This window comes from Myxocyprinus asiaticus, chromosome 42 (assembly GCF_019703515.2).
Source record: "Myxocyprinus asiaticus isolate MX2 ecotype Aquarium Trade chromosome 42, UBuf_Myxa_2, whole genome shotgun sequence".
In the NCBI taxonomy this organism is placed as follows: Eukaryota; Metazoa; Chordata; class Actinopteri; order Cypriniformes; family Catostomidae; genus Myxocyprinus; species Myxocyprinus asiaticus.
In genome coordinates, this window is record NC_059385.1 from 5,798,847 (window position 1) to 5,820,140 (window position 21,294).

A 21,294-nucleotide genomic window follows, 5' to 3' on the forward strand; every position below is an offset into this window, starting at 1 on the left:
ATGTTAATTACCACAAAAACAATATTGTCTCGTCCCTCATTTAAAATCACAGTAACAGTAAGACTGAATGGGGCTGGTCCATTACTTGAAGTATGGTCAATTTTAATTTCATGTTGACGTTCAATGAATAATTCACCCAAAAATGAAAATTATGGCATCATTTACTCACCCATGTATCACAAAAGGAGAGAAAAAAAAAAGGCTTAGTCACCATTCACTTTCATTGCATTTTTCGTCTTTGAAAGTGAATGGTGACTGATGCTTTCAGTCTCTAACATTCTCTAACAAGGTCTTCTTTTATGTTTCACAGAAGAAACTAAGTCATACTGGTTAGGAACAACATGGGTGGGTGATTAAATGATGACAGAATTTTCATTTTTGAGTGAACTATCCCTTTGAGCATGTGCTTTCGTATAGCAACACCTACCGCTGACATCCAGGGAGACTGAATCTTGAGTGTCTTCAATGCCATGCATAACTTCACAGCGATAGACTCCCGCATCACTGACTCTGAGCCTCACTACTGTCAGAGATGCGTCGCCCATGTCCTCAGGGTGGCTGGGCACTGAAACCCTGTCCTTAAACTCCTGCCCGATCTTGATGAAACCATTCTGGGCCACCAGCACCGTGATTTCCGTATCGCCCTCCAGTTTAGTCCACTTGATGCGGAGATGATCGAGGTGGGCGCTGGAGGCCATGGGCGCAGCAGCTGTTGTGGTGCTGGAGATGATGGTGGTGCCAGTAGGGGGTGGTAGGATGGAGAAATGGCAGGGCAACACCACCTGCTCCGCCAGGGAGCCCCATACTGGAGGACTCTTCTCTACCTTCATCCTGCGGGCTGTGTATGGAAAAGGAAACAGATGAAGAACAGGTGGAGAACGATGGCGGAGACTTAAAACGAGGAACCCAAGAGCTGACATTTGCTTACAGACACATCAAATGATCTCATGAGCAGAAAATCTTTTGTAAGCTTTTACAAACAAATGACAACATACATAAAAGTGCAGCTTGGACAGAGATCGCAACTCTGAACGTTCATGATGCAAGTCTGAATTTACTGTATGTTTCTCTAATGCTATTTAAAAAGCATCTCAGGATGCACCTCATAAAGTTAGTTGTGAATACTAGAGTGTGCAGGGTTGTCATCTAGGCAAAGGGTGCATACCTTGAAAACACTAAAATATTAGATAGTTTCGATTCCTTTAACATGTTTTGTCTCCACAAAATTTCCATGCTTCCGTTTATGATATTTCATAGATTTGATGACAACTATTATTCTAAAATATAGAAAAAAATAAATTAAAAAAAGAATGTGTAAGTGGGTGATTCTCATGGAACCTGTCAAGTAAATGTAAAAATAAAATCCAAATAACTTTACAGATCTTTATTGTAAAGGGTTTAAACAATATTTTCCAAGCTTGTTCAATCAACCATAAACAATTAATGAACATGCACCTGTGGAACTGTCGTTAAGACACTAACAGCTTACAGATGGTAGGCAATTAAGGTCACAGTTATAAAAACTTAGGACACTAAAGAGACCTTTCTACTAACTCTGAAAAATACCAAAAGAAAGATGTCCAGGGTCCCTGCTCATCTGTGTGAACGTGCCTTAGGCATGCTGCATGGAGGCATGAGGACTGCATATGTGGCCAGGGCAATAAATTGCAATGTCCGTACTGTGAGATGCCTAAGACAGCGCTACAGGGAGACACGAAGGACAGCTGATCGTCCTCGCAGTGGCTGACCACATGTAACAACACCTGCACAGGATCGGTGCATCCGAATATCACACCTGCAGGACAGGAACAGGATGGCAACAACAACTGCCCGAGTTACACCAGGAACGCACAATCCCTCCATCAGTGCTCAGACTGTCTACAACAGGCTGAGAGAGGCTGGACTGAGGGCTTGTAGGCCTGTTGTAAGGCAGGTCCTTACCAGACATCACCGGCAACAACGTGGGTTTGTGCCAATGGGCACAAACCCACCTTCGCTGGACCAGACAGGACTGGCAAAAAGTGCTCTTTACTGACGAGTCACGGTTTTGTCTCACCAGGGATAATGGTCAGACTCGCGTTTATGTCGAAGGAATGAGCAATACACTGAGGCCTGTACTCTGGAGCGGGATCGATTTGGAGGTGGAGGGTTCGTCATGGTCTGGGGCGGTGTGTCACAGCATCATCGGACCGAGCTTGTTGTCATTCCAGGCAATCTCAACGCTGTGCGTTAAAGGGAAGACATCCTCCTCCCTCATGTGGTACCCTTCCTGCAAGCTCATCCTGACATGCCACCAGCCATACTGCTCATTCTGTGCATGATTTCATACAAGACAGGAATGTCAGTGTTCTGCCATGGCCAGCGAAGAGCCCGGATCTCAATCCCATTGAGCACATCTGGGACCTATTGGATCGGATGGTGAGGGCTAGGGCCATTCACCCCAGAAGTGTCTGGGAACTTGCAAGTGCCTTGGTGGAAGTGTGGGGTAACATCTCACAGCAAGAACTGGCAAATCTGGTGCTGTCCATGAGGAGAAGATGCACTGCAATACTTAATGCAGCTGGTGGCCACACCAGATACTGACTGTTACTTTTGATTTTGACCCTCCCTTTGTTCAGGGACACATTATTCCATTTCTGTTAGTCACATATCTGTGAAACTTGTTCGGTTTATGTCTTAGTTGTTGAATCTTTTTATGTTCATACAAATATTTACACATGTTAAGTTTGCTGAAAATAAAAGCAGTTGAAAGTGAGAGGATGTTTCTTTATTGCTGAGTTTATATAGATATTATTGTAAAGTATTTATTATACTTATTATGCATAGTAGCACTCCTTTGGTACCTTCTTTCATTTTCGCTTATTTTAATTTAAAAATATACTGCAATGTACAGTAAGAACTGTGACGATAATGAGAATTAGCATTAAAACAACGGGAATAGTACTATAAACCATCTGGATGAGTTACTGTAATGAGAATTAGTGAGTAAAATGTGCTCAAGTGTCCTTAAAATAACGTCACAATGCAAAAAAATCTTATGGTCCTAAATGTAATTTCCATTTTCTTATTGAAAACTGTAACTTCTGTTTTATTATTTTTATTTATTTATTTATTTAATTATTTATATTATCTGGGGGTTAAATATGACTAGGATATTTTCTTGACAGACCCAATTGTGTCCAAACCTTTACTGGTAGTCTAAGTATGTCAGTATGATATGAAATTAAATATTTATGTAGTTTAGTTAATGTTTTAAACATTGATTAAAGACATTTAAGATTATAACACAAAAATCTTGCAGTTGAATGCTAATTTGTTTAACTTCAAGAAGCCTCCACACAAAGTTGCACCGTAATCATCTTTCATACAGTAGTAAGTAGTAATTTAGCAGACAGGAAGTTATCATTTAGCAAGCAACACACTGGAGGTCAGCCTACAACAACTGCCTAGATGAAAGCTCTGGAGAGTCTAAAGAAAGCAGAAATGCATCTTTATAATATGTAAGTTGTGAAAGTGGATAAGACCAAAATTTTAAGACTTACCATCCTGGGTTATAGCACTGCAGGCACAGACTAACCAGAGGATATGTTTAATGTCCAATAACATCTCAAATCTGTAAATAAATAAATGAAACCTTTTCATTTTTGACAGAAAAAAAAATAGTTAGTAGTTAATAGTTAATAGCCATGAGATTTGATTTCTGATCAGTTTTATTTGCATTGGCATCTACAGTTTATTCGTAAAGTGGGTTGAATGGCAAATTGTTTGTGTTTAATGCCTGTCTATGTCTTTCTTCTGGGTCCAACTAGGACTTTATACACCCACTATCTGCTTGCTTTCCTGTCTTCCATCACTAATTCAATATAAAGCTTTATTAAAGCATGTATTTTTTTCTTGAACACTGTTTTAGCCTATTCATGTGTTATTACAATCTATAACATGTCTATAAATGATTTATTCATAGTAAATGACAACAAATATGCATATTTTTGCTCTTAGTATAAGCTACATGATCGTCCCAGCAAGACTAGAGAAAAAACAAATATTCATACTTTATAAATATAAAGATCATTAAATGTGAAAGCTGGTGGATCCAAATCCTGACTGTGGTTTAAACACTGAAACAATGACAATGACAGTGTATTACACGCCCTCATTTAGTACACATTCTCCAACACTAGAGAGCGATACATCAAGCATCTTCACGACCACTCTCTAATAATTAAAAATGCGGTGAAAATCTACAGTTTGAGAACTGCGCACTAAACCTTATATATGCGTAATAACGATAGATCAATCAGAGCAACCCACACTGAAACCAAAGCTTATCTAAACGTTGGCATCACTGATATCACACTCTCTGTTATCCACATTAAGGCAGAACTGGCATTAAAAAAAGATAATGATGAGATCATAGTAAGTGGCTTTCCATTGAGAAGAATGCCAAACGCAGAAGTAATGTGTTTAGGTTCACCAAAGACAAGCACTGTTGTGAGTACAAGAAAGTCCACCAAGAAACAAGGAGACCGAGTAAATATTGTCTAATAATAATATCACATCTTGTATAAATGACATGCAACTCCAAGAAATTCATATAGTAAAAAAGTTGCTTTAGCTTCTTGGTAACACTAAGATGGAATGGACATCAACTACAACTAACTTGTACATCTTGTGCATGTGAAATGATCTATACTCAGCAAGCTCTTAGAAATAACAGATCAAATTAATATTCTACCCTTGCTAATTTATATATTTATAAAAAATATTTATTAAAAAAAATATATATATATATACAAAAAAATTAAATAAAAAAAGGTATCTTGATTGATTGCAGACTTGTGGTTTATTTAGTTACAATTTTTGTTATTAAAATTTTAATAAAGTGCTTATATGATAAAATAGTAAAAATAATATTCGTATTATGATTATTAATGTTTAATAAACGTACCTTGTTATTTTTTCCAGTAGACAGTCTCTACTATTCCCGACTCTCCAAATTCGAGAAACCGTGTGGATCCTACAAAAAAAAAGTGCAAATATTTCTAATGCTCTAACACCAATGAACAGACTTCAGAGCGTTTACTTTCCCTGGTGCCAACGAAAAGAATGAAGACATGAGCCGGCAGAAAGTTCAAATTCCATATGTCTACCCATGATTTCGTCAGTTACTATAGGAGGGGCAGAGAGTGCCCACCCAAAATGAATCTGATTCATACTGGAGAAGAGGAACTGGGATGTTCGGCTCACTGGATTTCAAACTGGATTTGCATCACCAATAAAACTAGTACTAGATGCTTCTATGTAGTGTAATACTGCAGAAGTTTCTTAAAGGGGCAACTAAGTTATAAGTATCACGGACGAAGCACAAAAGAGGAGACGCGGCGACAATTTGCGCGCAAAACGTATCAGTCCAACTGCACATAAAATATCTGTAACAGATCGCCAAACCGTTTCAGATAGTGAAAGCCTTCGTTTTACTTTCCCAAGTGAACCCAACACTCAATATACAGATAACAGATACATACAGTTCGCACTCCGGAGTCGCAGATTCGTGCGTAAAAACGCATTCGCGGCTCACTATACCGGTCTGACAGAGCACAGATCGGGAGAAGGTGCTGGTAGTTATTAAGAGGTGTGAAGGTGACAGAAATACTCTTGTGAACTCATGTGAACTGCCCAACTCCGACATAAGAGCTTGCTTGAGCTTTCCACACGGGGGATAGAAGGTACCTTTACCTTCTCTGGCTAAATTCACTATTCATCAGTTTTAGCCACTGCAATGGGGTAGGTGATAACTGAACTTAAAGGATAAGTGTACAACTTTTTGGTATACAACTTCTAACCTGAAATCATAGGTAAAATTGACATAATTCTAGGTTAAAATTTCTATACCGGCTATGTATAAGGGACATTGTAAAAGTTTAGGTGAGGTTACTGGTCATTAATTCTTTCACCATTTGTAATCATATTTTAGTCTTTAATGTTAAAAAATAAAATAAAAAAAATCCTGTTTAATTTACAGTAAGAAAAAAAAAAGGAAAAAAAAAAGAAAGAAAACCTGGCTGCTGTGTCAGAAATTCATGGGAAAAAAAAACAAAAACAACAAATAAATAAAAACAGTATTCATTTTTCACAATGTCAGTTTGGTGCCTGTGTATTTTACTGTTAACCACCATAGCAACACAGAAAAATGCCACACGATGACTTCAGTTTCATCAAGGGTGGCCGTTTCAGGAGCAATGGGCACACAAACACTATCATATAGTAACACAGGTAACAATAAAATGATAAACATTAACTAATCAACATAAAATGTAGGCTAACATAAAACACGCAAAGTATAAAAAGGTACCTAAAATATGAAGAAACATACCGGTTCTAAAATATAATAAAATGTGATGGGTCATACAGGGACTTCTGGGAATCCCAAATTTTATTTTGCATTGTAATTTTTACAATAGTTTACTGTAAAATCACATGTATTGCCTTGTAAAATAAAAATTTTCACTATTAACTTTAATGTAAATCATATATATATATATATATTTTTTTTTTTTTACAATATTTAACTGCAAAATGACATGCACTGTCATGTGAAATAAAACGTAATTTTTCACTGTACATGGTTACCAATTGTCAGTTTTTTAGCATAGCATTATTACATTCTTTTTCTGTTGCAATCATGATTTTTAAGTACAGTGCTGAATTTTTGCACATTAATACTCACTCTCACTCACTCTCTCTCACCCACCCTGTAGATCAAGACTGGTTGCCCACTAAAGCTAAGCAGGGTTGAGCCTGGCCAGTACCTGGATGGGAGACCGCCTGGGGAAAAACTATGATTGCTGCTGGAAGTGGTATTGGGGAGGCCAGCAGGGGGTTCTCACCCTGCAGTCTATATGGGTCCCAATGCCCTAGTATAGTGATGGGGACACTATACTGTAAAAAGGCACTGTCCTTCAAATGAAACCTTAAACCAAGGTCCTGACTCTCTGTGGTCATTAAAAATCCCAGGACACTTCTTGTAAAGAGTAGGGTTGTAACCCTGGTGTTCTGGCCAAATTCCCCCCATTGGCCCTTCTCAATCATGGCCTCCTAATAATCCCCATCCATTAATTGGCTCTAAAACTCTACTCTTTCCTCTCCACCAATAGCTGGTGAGTGTACTGGTGCACTGTGGATGTGGCACACTGGTTGAGGAGAGTTCACTGTGTTAAGTGCTTTGAGTATAGTGCCTGAAAAAGCACTATATAAATGTAACACACATAATATTTTCTTAGTGTGGTTTAATTAAATCCCTTAACCCTCAGTATTTGCGATAATTATATAATGCAAATCCATTCAGAAATCAAGATCATTTCTTTGGAAATTAGAAAAAGACCTCTTTACTCAAATTTATTACATTTATTCACACTTACAGAGTTAAAAATTGATCTATTTAGACATGCCTCTTGCTTCCCCCCTTTTTTGTTGTTAAAAAAGTAGTTTTTAATTTAATTCATATTTATTGTAAATAAACTTTTTAATTTTTAGTATCATTTTTTTTACTCCTAGAGCTTACAAACAGTATTCGAGTCATGTTTTCACAAATGGTGCTCCTTTGAGGTCATATATCATCAAAAAGGTCATCTGGATCAGGGTTTGTCACACTGGTTGTTGGTTTCAGTTGGACATTTGGAGTTTTGCTCGTCTCTGCTTTGGCCTCATCCGTCGGCTTCTCTCTAAAATTACAAAGTGAAGGAACAACCATCAACAGAAGGCAAAGGTTAAATACATACCAGCAGCTAGTAAGTCATGACACTGGAGTAAATTCTTACTGTGTCCTGATTACAGTGACCCAGTCAAATATGATATCGCCAGAGGCTTGCTGGCCTGTAAAAAGTAGGTCAAGTCAAAAATGTTGTACAGTTCACCCCACTTCTGTCAAGACTGCATTGTAATAAAGCTCCTTCTAATCAGTTGCATGCCATGTGTCCTTAGTGTCACATTTACTGATGTCTTTGGATGATAATTAGAGTCTGTAGGTTGCAGATGTACACACTGAAGCTGTCACTTGCTAGGTGAATCTCTTAAAGGGATAGTTCACCCAAAAATGTGACTGCATTAGATAACTAAATATCAAAGCAAGTACCATTTCTTTTGAAGTAGCACCAACACATTTCAAGCAAAATATTTGACACAAAAAGTTTGTTAGGTTTCAAATAATATAACAACAACAACAATAATAATAATAATAATAATAATAATATATATATATATATATATATATATATATATATATATATATATATATATATATATATATATATATATAGTAAGGTGATAAACTCCACCTGTGATTACTCTGCTAGGACACCTGTGTGAACGTGAGGGAAACTCACTTTATACATCCACTAAAAATCACCAATTGGAACCAAAAATTGTTGGTTCAAAAATAGCTCCGAAAAGTAAGTTCTGAGAGAAAATCTAACATCATTTGTTTGCAGATTCCACTTGGTTTGATATTTTGTTTCTAATGCAATGACATTTTTTTAAGTGACTTAAGTCCAAATGTGTATTGGGGTCCATTTAAGTGGTGTGACTTAAATGCATCCAACTCGCCCAACTGCAGAACTTGGACAAGTTTACTTTGAAGTTACTAATGAACAAGGATGGAAAGAACAAAATGTGCAAGTCCTGCCGGTAAAAATTGAGCAAAAAAAATAAATAATAAAAAATCACTTTTGTTACTATATTGTGATAAAATTGGAATATCAGAAACTGCTTCCTCAGCAATAAAATGGAGAAGAAAAAAGATTAAGCTGCAGCAGTTCCCACAGGACCTGTCTATAAGAACTAAGGAGAGCTTTTCAAAGAACTGGAAGAAATCAGGTCACAGGGAAAATAAATGAGATTTATGGTCTTCTAAGCCTGTTAATTTCAGGATGTGACAGGGCTCATGTAGCCTTTTAAGCAAAGCTTGTCCGGTGGCGTACTACAAAACACATGGACAAAATGGCTGAAATTAAACAAACATACACAGGACAACATGTTAAACGTCACATCTGTCGAAAGAAAGTTACACAGCCTCAATGAACACTCTTCAAAATAAAGGTTCAATGGTTCTTTGCAACAGCTTAGGTTCAGAAAAGAAGAAACTACCATAATGTGCATCTTTTTTCCAGGGCAATAACAGTGAAAATGTTCAATAGCTTTTCTTTTTTTAGCCAAGACTTTAAGGTAGGTCTCTATGCAGAAACTGATTTTCAAAAACAAACTTACCCTGAGAAATATTCACTGGAGTATAAAGTTTGACAACTAGCCCCAGTCTTCATATTAAGTTGAGCAAAAATGCATAGCACTGATTAAGAGTAATTTTCAAAGTTTTCTGTTTTTGTCAAGCTGACTTATATTTCTGAGCTTTAATAAGCCTCACTATGGGGGGGAAATGGAGTTCATTAAAAGTTAAGAGTTTTGTCCAAGCAAAGCATTCACACAGTCTTAAAAATCCTTCCACTGCAAACAAGCTCTTCCTTATTAGAAACAGGTTTATATCCAACAGCGTCTTCTAATAAGGTAGCTACAATAATCAGGTAAGATGGTGCTTTAGTTGATCATGCTGAGGATATTTGAGAAAACTTTTATATGCTGGCACAATAGAAAGACCTGCTCCATAAAAAAACTGGCATAATCAGAAAAAAATGAAACATGTAAATAGAATATACCTTATTAGCTTAACTACCAGTGGGAGGTAATTTGTAAATGTAAAAATAAAAAAAGAACAAGAAACGTTATTAAAAAAAATAAAAAAGATCAGAGCACTACTTTGGAGAATTAGAGCAATTATAGGAATATTTATGAGTTTCATTTTCCCAGATCAAAAAAATTCAGAACACTCCAGTTACTAGACTCCAGACTTTTGGGTCTCCAAAAGTCTGAAAGCACACTGAAATATAAGGCTGGGTAAAAATATCGATTTTCCAATTAATCGCAATCGTGAACAATCCCGATATTGATTCTTACAATCCCAAAATCTTTTACTTTAAAGTTATCTTCAGTTTTGGTCATGTTGAGTAATTCAATTTGTTAAGTAAAAAGCAAGTAAACTGCATAGTTTGGGCCCTGTTGTTAATTTTTTTAATTAATCATTTTGGAATGTATCAAGTTATTTTCAGTATGTGCCAAGCATTAGCTGAGAATTTCTTTCATATGTGAGCAGCATGGACAAATATAGTAATTATAATGTCCATTTTACTTACATATGAAAGAAATTCTGTTCAGTTATTACTGCAATACACCCAAATGAATAGGAATCTAAACAAATCGTATTGAAATCAGAATCAAATCTAATTGGAAAACATGCATCAATACACAGCCCTATTGAAAATATGGGATTTGTTTTTTTTTTCATTAAAATCTGGAAATAAACAGTTATAACATAAATTGTAGAAAAAATATTTAAGATTCTGCATTATTTTAAAACAACTTTTATATCAAATTAGAAGCACTTAGCCGATCTCAAACCGACTCATTTTTAAGATCTTTGTAAGATCGAATTTTGGGTCTCACCCTGCCACAAGTGGAGTTCAGGATTCAAATAACTATTTCTGAGACATGCAATTAAACATCTGTCAGGCAGAAAGGAAGCAGTAGGTGAGGTGAGCTAGCAGTTGCGCTGTATTTGTGACAGAACGAAGCTCATATTTAAGAGGAAGTCTTAAAAAATGGCTTCAAAAACAGATGCCACACTTGTTTCTCATAAATCCATTTATTAGCATAATCGTAGGCTTCCAAGAAATATGCTCATCGCGCAGTGTTGGGAATAACAAAGAACAAGTAGTGACGCGACTAACTTGACTGTGATTTCCAGTAAAGTAATAGTAGTTCAGCCGTTTTCAAAGCAGTGTAGCTTTTCCAATAACAAGCTACTTTTTCCAACAAATAGAGGTGTAGGTAGTTTAATGTCACATCGGATTGCACACGTAGCTTTACAGTTGCGAGAACTGAGCGAATAATCAAATGCGTTCTCCTAAGGCAAGAAACATGTGTTACACATGTACACGTACGCAGATGTGAGCCCTTGGCCAAGGCACAATCCAGTTAAACATGCTTAACGTGTGCTTTAGTTACTGTGGCGGTAACAAACCCTAGTACTCAAGGGGGTGACAGAGTTACCTCCAAAAGTCTGTGCTTTTAAACTGGATGTGTTCATGTAAATTAACCAATTAAAAAACAATTCACAGATTCTAGTCCTTGCGCAGCATTTCAAGCATTTCGTAAAATATTTAATTAAAAGCTACTTGTTTGTTATGTTTCCGTCTCAGCGATATAAAAAGGACAGATTCAAATTTTTTAGCTGTATTTAGTTTAAATAAAATAAACGTTTGATGCTGTCACCACAACTGAGAAAAGCCTTTATTGTTTCTGTGCCGGAAAATAATTAAATGATAAACAATATCATCTGATACTGTATATGTTGCCTCCTTAAAGCTGAGGGGGAACTGCAAAAACAAACGTTTTGTTTTCAAACAGCTTTCTGAATCCCCCCCGTCTTTTGTTGATCGAAAAAACAGATAGTCGCGGCCCCAACTCACACCATTGCATCGAGTCAATGTTTTCTTGGCGGTATGGACAGGTCGCTCTAAACGAACAGAGGAATTTTTATAGCGCATTTATAGAAATGTTGTAGCCAACTATTCCAAAAGGAGGTAGCTTGACTGTAGTTGAAGTACTTCAAATTATGAGTAACTTATAGTTTGGCATGCTAGTTTTAAAGTCCGAACACCATTTCCGAGAAGTGTCTTTCTTTTGTTCATAGACCAAGTTGCCATCTATGCTGCATTGGTACCAGGCAAACACTGATGACTGTATAGGCCCTTAGATTTTGATCTTTTCCATAATATAAATAGCTAAATAGTATCAGCTGATTGGTCCAATCTCATTTTGCTCTCTGAAAACTACACCGTATTGAACTAAGTAACTCGAGCATCAGAAAGCAGTCTGCAGTGCTTTCAACAAGCCCTTGCGAAGTAAACCTGAAATTGTTGGCTGTGAAATTATGCCTACTCAACATAATCTCAGGCAGTCTGGATGTAAACAGTGCATCTGCATTTATGCACATGTAAATATGGGTGTAACGATGTGGCCGAGCAGTTGGTTCTCCCGAGCAGTCGGCATCTGGAAGTTATTTTGACACAATCAAACTCTGTAGTCCTGAAAGGGTAGCTTTGATGACGAACAGAAAAAGTTACTTTCTAGTGCCCTTTTGGAGGAAATCCAAAAGTGGGTGATTCTTTAATATGGGACTGTTTTGAGTACTTGAAATCTTGAAAAATGTTACTTCTTCAAACTATGTGTTTCATCCATGTTAAAGCTGCAGTGTGTACTTTCTGCATCACAAACAGAGTTGCAGTAATAATCATTGTTTTCAAAAAGATTCAAGAAAACTCCCCAGTCTTCCTTTGGTTGTACAAACAGATAGTCCAGCATTTTGTCCTATAAAATCATTCTAGGGGACAGAAAAGTTCCTTCAATCGAAGAAACACCCAGTTTCAAGCAAGTCAGTTTTTTGGCGGAATCACTGACAACTAAATACGTCTATACGGCAGCTTTAACGCACCTTCATAAAAGCATGAATGTGGACACACTCATCTTGTAATCCACTACATTTTGCTATTATGTGGGAAAAGGGTGGGAATTGTCTGCAGGTTTGGGGAAAAAGGTCTTATGTTTCTTTTAAATGATTCCTGAAGGCATGACGAAAAGCTCTGGATCTGGTTAGGAGAACGAAAGTGTGAGATGGTGGTCAGACGTTATACTGTACTCTAGGGGCCATAAAGTTCTCTACAAAAGCAAATGTCAGACTACAGCTCTATAAGACTGGATTAATGCAGAATTTTGGAGCAAGGGTCCAAACCACAACATTAGCGCACATTTAGGGGGAACTACTACTGTATATATAATGGCGAGGGTAATGCACATTAACGGTGAAGTGCGCAGGTCTTCGTGCAAGATTCATACTTGGCTATTCCTCTTTAAGATAAGTGCTGAGATAAGATTGTGACCTAGCCAGACATGACACGACAAACTCACGTTAATCAGGATAATTTACGTTGAGCCTGATCTCATGAAAATTATGTGACTGTGGCAACATTTTTGCTAAATGACATTTCGTGGGTTCTTAACGTGTAGCGGCAGTTCTGAAGTAAAATGTTGTGGCACTAAAAGTGACTTAAATGTTCTCCCTTAACAGATCAATGCTCTATAAAGTTTTAAATCAACAAAACCTACCTCCCTACCATAAACCTTAAACCTAACCGATAACCATTCAAATCATTTTGTGGTGTTTCTACTTTCGGCTTGTGTCAACATGCGTGCTTTTCAGGACTCGTAAATAGCAAGTGCAATGCTCTATCAGTTGAGCTACCACACATTTTGATCACACTCAGACAAGCTTGTGAATGTGGTTGGTTATGTCATGCAAAAGTTAACATGTATCACCGTACAATTTGGCGCTATAGTAAAAGTGTTTAGATATCATAAGATAGTATTGTGTGAGGAACAGAGCAAAAAGTAAGTTATATTGAACTGATAATCTGCCTTTTTACTCATGGTTTGTAAGAAAGTGAATACAAGTTGTTGTTGTAGCACCTCTAGTGTTCATTTCACCAGCAAACTGATGCAATACATAAAACGAGTCGTAAAAATAATTTTGCAAAAATCTAGGTATAGTAATGGGATTCTATGAGACCAGGTTGGTAACGTTTAATATACAGCATGGGGAGCAGGATTTTGGACCAATGAGATTGTGCTGTTAAACAATGGATGATTTAATTAGAATTATGGTAGCAGTTTTGGACTATGCCAAATCAATGACAACTTATGAAGCAGACATGTTTTGATCACATGCTACAAAACAGCTCTCTTTCAGGGATAAAAAAAAAACAAAAAACAAAAAAAAGTATTTTCAACTGTCCAAAAACTGTTAGAGCTCTATACATTACGTTTGCAATTAGTTGTTAGTTGTAATACTGCCTGAACAGAAGCTGAACGGCGGATTAATGCAGTGTAATTGGGTTGATTGTTGTTGGTTGTCAAGCTGTCCCAGATCCATCACTAGGCAGGTGCTGCAAGACTGTAGAACTACTCTTTCAGCCAGGGGCAAAATGACTCCATCTCTGTCTTCTTTCCTTCTCCCTTTCTCTCTTTCTTTCTTTGTGAGCTGTCTCCCTCTTCTCATGTCTTCTAAAATGGCTATTCAGAACCTTAGTAACTGGATCAGTTCAGATGCCTCTCTGAGTCCTCTAATATCGTTTAGACTTCTTTCTCTTTGACCTGGGAAGGAGACACTTTTAAGTCAAAATTGACACTGTTTACTTTCTTAAAGGGATAGTTCATCCAAAAATGTAAGTTCAGCTATCATTTATTCACCTTCATGTTGTCCCAAACCCATATGACTTTATTACTTCCATGGAACATAAAGATGATGTTAGAATCAGTCACCACTGATTTTCATTGCAAGGAAAAGAGATGCAGTGAAAGTGAATGGTGACTGACGCTTTCATTAAGCTTAACATCTCTTTTTGTTTTCCACATAGAAAAGAATGTCATATAGGTTTGGAGCAACATGGGGGTGAGTAAATGATGACAGTATTCACATTTTTGGGTGAACTGTCTCTTTAATGGAATGTTCCGGGTTCACTTAAGCTCAGTTGTTAATATTCGTGGCATAATGATAATGAGCACAAAAAATAATTTCAACTAATTTCTCATTTATTTATTTCAACAATCAATCAATTAAACAAAAAAAGCATTGCGGTTTCAGTAAGGCACTTACAATGGAAGTGAATGGGGTCTGTCCATAAACATTAAAATACACAATTTTCCAACAGTATAGCCACAAGAAGTAAGCAGTATATGTGTTAACATGATTTTAATGTGATAAAATTGCTTACTATCCTCATCTGTGTAATGTTATATTCAATATTACAACTTTGTTGTCATGATGACATAACGCTCGTAAACCCGGTCCGCAATTGTATCACAATAAAATCATGTTAACACATATAATTACAACAGAGAAAAACAGCCAAACATGTTTCAATCTCGCCCCTCCAATAACCTACCTCCATTCTGGTATGAAACGCCCACTTTTAACGATCCAATCAACTCCTGACGAATTTCAATAATTTTTTTTTTTTTTTCATCATAATCCAGTTTCACTCAGAAATACAATTATAGAACGAAATGGGTTGCAAACAGCGTTTCACGTGAACTTGAAATCACAAATTATTGAATCAAAGCATAACACAAGAACACATGGATTAAAGGTAAAAGCCATATGCGGTTCTGTAGCTGAATAAACAAATGATGTCTGCTTACTGATTCTCTTCAGCCTTTGCTTGTTAAAATGGCCTTTATTAGAGCAGATGCCATGGCACAGAGTCTCACCATCTGTGAACGGCAGTTGTTTAGACTCAGTGATCCTGGGATTTTTTGGTTTGTGTAAAAGTTGTGGCACCAACTATTGACTCTATCTAAGAGCTTGTATTTTGGCTGCTTCCAACTAAGAATCCTCTATTTTCCACGCTTGATTACTCAATGCCCATCCACAGCTTTAAAACTGACAATAAAAGGCTCTTCGCTTTTTGATTACACTAGAGATTTTGGCAGAACAGTATTGCCACTGGCTTAAGAGGCACTAGAATTCTGAATAGTGAACAGAGTTCATTGTGACTCATTACTTGCCTTGGGGGATGCGAGAGATCGCTTTGATGTCTGCTTTATATACACCGATCAGCCAAAACACTAAAACCACCTGCCTAATCTTGTGTAGGACCCCCTTGTGCCACCAAAACAGCACCAAACCGCATCTCAGAATAGCAATCTGAGATGCTATTCTTCTCACCACAATTGTACAGAGCGATTATCTGAGTTACTGTGGACTTTGTCAGTTCGAAACAGTCTAGCCATTCTCTGTTGACCTCTCTCATCAACAAGGCATTTCCGTCCACAGATCTGCCACTCACTGAATGATTGTTGTTTCTGGCACCATTCGGAGTAAATTCTAGGGACTGTTGTGCGTGAAAATCCCAGGAGATCAACATTTACAGATACTCAAACAAGCCCGTCTGGCACCAACAATCATGCCACGGTCACAATCACTGAGATTTTTCCCCATTCTGATGGTTGATGTGAACATTAACTGAAGCTCCTGACCCGTATCTGCATGATTTTATGCACTGCTGCCACACGATTGGCTGATTAAATAATTGCATGGATGATTGTTGGTGCCAGATGGGCTGGTTTGAAACTTAATATTTTAAAAGTATAGACATAAGAAATAAACAATATGCATGTAAACATGATTTTAGTGATAAAATCACTTACTAACCTTTTCTGTGTAAAGTTGTAAAAGCCAATTTTACATCTTCGTTGCTATGACGATGTAATGCCAACAAACCCTAAAACACTAAAATGATTGTAAAAACAAAGATTTAAACTTTAATATATGAGTTTTAACAGAAGAGTTAATCTAAGTGCTTTTATAAAATCATAAGCTTCACATTTCTGCTTGTAAACTCTCCAAAAATTGGCCCCATTCACTTCCATTGTAAGTGCCTCACTGTAACCTCAATTTTTGCTTTTTTTAAAGAAATGTATTTTTGTGTTAATCAACATTATGTCACAAATGCTGTCTTTTGAACCCGGAATATTCCTTTAACATGCTAGATCTTACACCAGTTATGCTTAATAGGCTATCATTGTGTGGTCTTGTAAAGACGTTAAACGTTTTTTTCCTTTATCTGGGTAAGATCTTAAACGGTTTAAGTGAAGAACAATCAGCACACACAGATTTTTGCACATTACCCTGATTTTGAGTTTTGTTCGTTTGTTATCAGCATGTTGCCATGCATGTAAATGCACTCAATGCCAAATGTAATTGGTTCTCGTGTGTTTTGTGAACATTTAATTATGCACAAGTGTGAATTAATTTGACTACAGTGAAGAAGAACACCAGAAGCTATAATAGGGCTAAAGAAGACTTAGTGTACAAGTCGTATGGACTACTTTTATGGTACTTTCATGGTAATTTTTTTTCCCTTTTTTGTCCATTAGCTACTGTCTGCTTTCGTTGTTTAGAAAAGAGCAGTCTGGACATAAAATATGTCAGCTATATATCAAAAGTCCGGTTTGGAACAACATGAAGGTGAGAAAACGATGCCAGAATTCTCATTTTTGGGCGAACTATCCCTTTAACATTGTTCGCCACATAAAACGACCCACGTTCCGTATCCATAAAGAGCGTTTCAGCTCTTGCCGAGGCACATGTGTCACGTGGCTGTTTAAACACATCGTTCCAGGAATGGAATGAGATGAGAATTCTTGGCGGACTCCAGCTGGATTCAGCGACTCCTGCGATACACAGTGGCGAATGCGATATTATTCTCTAAAGAAGTTAGAGCCAGAATTCCCTGCCATGGAAGTCTATTAACACTTGGAATGTCTTACCGGGGTGGCAGAGTCCAGTACGGGAACAACAATAAGACAAAGTAAGTCCAATACAAACTCTCAGTTCCCCTCAACGTCTCAAAATCAAATAAAATCAAATCACTTTTATTGTCACACAACAATATACACAAGTGCAACAGTGGGTGAAAGTCTTGGGTGCAGTTCTGAGCAACAGAGCAGTCATGACAGTGATGAGACATATACCAATTTACAATAAACATCAGATTTACACAACACAATTTACATATCTATTATACACAATTACACACAACACAATATACAAATAATAATATACAATGTACAGTATACAATACATACAATACAGAATACACATACACACAATATAGAATACACAGTATACAATAAAAATAGTATATATAATATATACAGTAGGTTGTATTGTGCTGTATTGACATTCAGGTTGTCGGCTGATAGTCAGTTGCCAGTGTGTTGTTAAGAGAGAATATAATTTATGAGTCCGGTGTGAGATAATAAGATTAATAAAGTGCAGTAATGATGTATATTGATCGTGAGAAATCAAGAGTTCAAAAGTCTGATTGCTTGGGGGAAGAAGCTGTCATGTAGTCGGCTGGTGCGGGTCCTGATGCTGCGATACCGCCTACCTGATGGTAGCAGTGAGAGCAACCCATGGTTCGGGTGGCTGGAGTCTCTGATGATCCTCCGAGCTTTTTTTAAACACCGCCTGGTATATATGTCCTGGAGGGAGGGAAGCTCACCTCCGACGATGTGTCTGGCAGTTCGCAACACACTTTGCAGGGCTTTGCGGTTATGGGCAGTGTTATTGCCATACCAGGCAGTGATGCAGCCAGTCAGGATGCTCTCTACAGTGCTGGTGTAGAACTGTGTGAGGATGTGGTGGTTCATTCCAAACTTCCTCAGCCGTCTCAGGAAGAAGAGGCGCTGATGAGCCTTCTTCACAACGGCCTCAGTGTGGACGGACCATGCGAGTTCCTCTGTGATGTGGACACCGAGGAACTTGAAGCTGCTAACTCTCTCCACCGGTGCTCCATTGATGGTGATGGGGCTGTGTTCTCTGTCTTTTCTCCTGAAGTCCACCACAAGCTCCTTGGTCTTACTGACGTTGAGGGAGAAGTTGTGCTCCTGACACCAACGTGTCACACCTGACATGTGAGGACACGCACACACCATTTGGCATAGAGGCACCACTCTGTCACAGACCACCGCTGCCTGGGAAGTGTCTGCTGACAGCAAGATCAGTCAGTGACATCGACTGTATTTAAGAGTGTATCTAGAACTTGGTTTAAACATTGACTGCCTGCAGACTGCACAAACACACTTGTTTACAGTACGTTTTAAAAGACTCTCATTAAACTTAAAAAATAGCACTCTTTTTAAAGCTTAAAAAAGGACCTAGAAGTATCAAAAAAGTAGTCCATGCGACTCACGCATCATATTAAATGACTTCTGAAGGCATCCTTTAGGTGCCAAAAGTGTTTGAAATTTATGTCATTTTGCGCATTCATGAACGCTATGAGAGAAACTTATTCACAGCAAGTCATGTGTTTTTTCATCTGAGAACTTGCATTGTATTCAGCACTATAGATTTAGGGGTTTTACCTGTTACCCACCCGTATTCATAGTAAAATCGTATTTACATGTCAAACATCTAAATGCATGCATGAAGACATCTATAGTCAAGAAATGTCCAATCAAAGCAAACCAAACACATTCTATAGTACCAAGAAACTCAGAAAGTAGTTGTTTGGTTTAGTTGTTTGGTTCAAAAGTAAGATTATTTTAGGACAAAACACATCACTTTTTCTCAGGATCGTTGTCCTCGAGGTACCATCAAGTCTGAAGAAGTTGCTCAATGCAAATTTAAACCATTTGAGGGAGTTTTATTGTACAATTATGTGAGCCAATGAGGTACTGGCAAAAACTGAAATGATGCACATTTTCCTATTAATAAGAAAAAAGGAAAAGGAGAAAGAAGCACCTAGGGGGGCCAACACTGGAAACAAACAATTTCTTTGTGTATCTGTAGCAAAGGTGCTGAGGCAATGGCTTCAGAAGGTTCTGGGAAACCCGCTTCTGTCTGCTCAACTGGCCGTCGGCGCAGAGAGAAAGCAGCATCCAAGATGGCATGAAACGGACACAGGAGAATAACAAAATCCAGAATTATCACTGACATTTTTATGGAAACAGTCGCAGGAGTTTATGAGTATCATATGGAACATTAAAGAACGGGTCTCTAGGAGTTTGGGTGCATTACGAGTTGATCAGCTGCAATAAAATATGTAATTAGATCAAATGTGTAAATCTGAAGACGTGAGTGATGATACCTGGTTCTCTGTCGCTGGTCCAGTGCCGCCTGTTTGGCTTGAGTCTCTAGCTGTTGCAGATGGCGATGGCGACGTTTGCGGCAGGGGGCCACATCTGTGATGTCATTCAGACTGTCATCCATCGGGCTTTTTTCTGGCATCTCTGTTAGAACATTAAAAACTGAGCTCTATCTGTCTTTTATTTAAAAAGTTCACATCATGAGGAATCAATTTTTTCTTGATCTTTTGTAACTTTCAGAACTTATAACTTCCTCTCCAGACCAAAATCACATTTACTGAATCCAATCTGCAAAAACGGCTCGTTCTGAAAGTCCTGAAAACATTTACATTTGACCGTCAATATTTACACATAATCAATGGCTATTACGTTAAAGTGTTTTTTTTCTTTCCCAATTTGGAGTGCCCAATTCCCAATGCGCTCTAAGTCCTCGTGGTGGCGTAGTGACTCGCCTCAATCCGGGTGGCGGAGGACAAATCTCAGTTGCCTCCGTGTCTGAGACCGTCAACCCGCGCATCTTATCATGTGGCTTGTTGAGTGCATTACCGCGGAGACATAGCGCGTGTGGAGGCTTCATGCTATTCTCCGCAGCATCCACGCACAACTCACCACGCGCCCCACCGAGAGCGAACCACATTACAGCAACCACGAGGAGGTTACCCCATGTGACTCTACCCTCCCTAGCAACCGGGACAATTTGGTTGCTTAGGAGACCTGGCTGGAGTCACTCAGCATGCCCTGGATTCGAACTCGTGACTCCAGGGGTGGTAGTCAGCGTCTTTACTCGCTGAGCTACCCAGGCCCCACTGTAAGTGTTTTTTAATGAAATGACATGCAGAGTGTGGGTTTTGGAAAGGGGCATGGCTAAATAAACGGCTAGTCTGTGGAAGCTCCAGAACGGCTAAAAATCACTTACAGCACCTTTAAAAGGATAGTTCACCCAAAAATGGAAATTCTCTCATCATTTACTCACCCTCATGATATCCCAGGTGTGTATGACTTTCTTTCTTTAGCCGAAGACATTTGAAGAAAAACAGAAAACTATCTCAGCTCAGTAGGTCCTTAAAATGCAAGTGGATGGTGATCCGACCTTTGAAGCTCCAATAATCACAGACAGTCAGCGTAAACATCATCGGTACGACTCCAGCGGTTACATTAATGTCTTCTTAAGTAATACGATCACTTTTGGTGCAAAAACAATCAATATTTAAGTACTTTTTAACTGTAAAGCATCGCTTCCGGTCAGCAGCAGAATGCGCATTCACGTTGTCCTCGTGTGACATATTCGCGTTGCCATGTTACGGACGTAATCTCACGTTCTCCTCTCGGTTGAAACATCCAGGATAAGCACACAAATGCACCATTGTGAGTAAACAAACAGATAGAAATACAGATCTAAACCAAAACCAACGAAGCTTCTGTACAGTGTTCCTCCTCCTCAGTTGTAAACAGCGCTGCACTTCCGGGTGTGTTGCACGTGCG

The 21,294-nt window shown here is 38.2% G+C and overlaps 2 protein-coding genes and 1 long non-coding RNA gene across 11 annotated transcripts in view; 1 reads left to right on the forward strand and 2 right to left on the reverse strand.

The window, feature by feature from the left end:
• The window catches only part of vcanb (versican b), a 30,827-nt gene extending 25,580 nt beyond the window's left edge, over nucleotides 1–5,247 (reverse strand). For 4 of the 8 annotated variants that reach the window (XM_051683777.1, XM_051683779.1, XM_051683778.1 and 1 more), the window contains exons 1-3: nucleotides 4,949–5,245; nucleotides 3,543–3,613; nucleotides 428–838 (exon numbers count right to left, since the gene is read on the reverse strand). In XM_051683777.1, the coding sequence (XP_051539737.1) occupies nucleotides 428–838; nucleotides 3,543–3,606 (475 nt within the window). In that variant the 5' untranslated portion in view covers nucleotides 3,607–3,613; nucleotides 4,949–5,245. Of the gene's footprint in view, nucleotides 1–427; nucleotides 839–3,542; nucleotides 3,614–4,948 lie in introns of all 8 variants that reach the window. The other 4 variants (XM_051683781.1, XM_051683780.1, XM_051683775.1 and 1 more) reach the window with 3 other exon arrangements.
• LOC127432640 (uncharacterized) overlaps nucleotides 1–21,294 on the forward strand; it is a 137,104-nt gene that overhangs the window by 66,251 nt on the left and 49,559 nt on the right. The gene's annotated exons all lie outside the window — the stretch shown is intronic.
• xrcc4 (X-ray repair complementing defective repair in Chinese hamster cells 4) overlaps nucleotides 6,064–21,294 on the reverse strand; it is a 55,251-nt gene continuing 40,020 nt past the window's right edge. Inside the window, exons 7-8 of one of the 2 annotated variants that reach the window (XM_051683902.1) lie at nucleotides 19,815–19,956; nucleotides 6,064–7,721 (exon numbers count right to left, since the gene is read on the reverse strand). In XM_051683902.1, the coding sequence (XP_051539862.1) occupies nucleotides 7,607–7,721; nucleotides 19,815–19,956 (257 nt within the window). In that variant the 3' untranslated portion in view covers nucleotides 6,064–7,606. Of the gene's footprint in view, nucleotides 7,722–19,556; nucleotides 19,576–19,814; nucleotides 19,957–21,294 lie in introns of those variants that run through there. The other variant, XM_051683903.1, reaches the window with a different exon arrangement.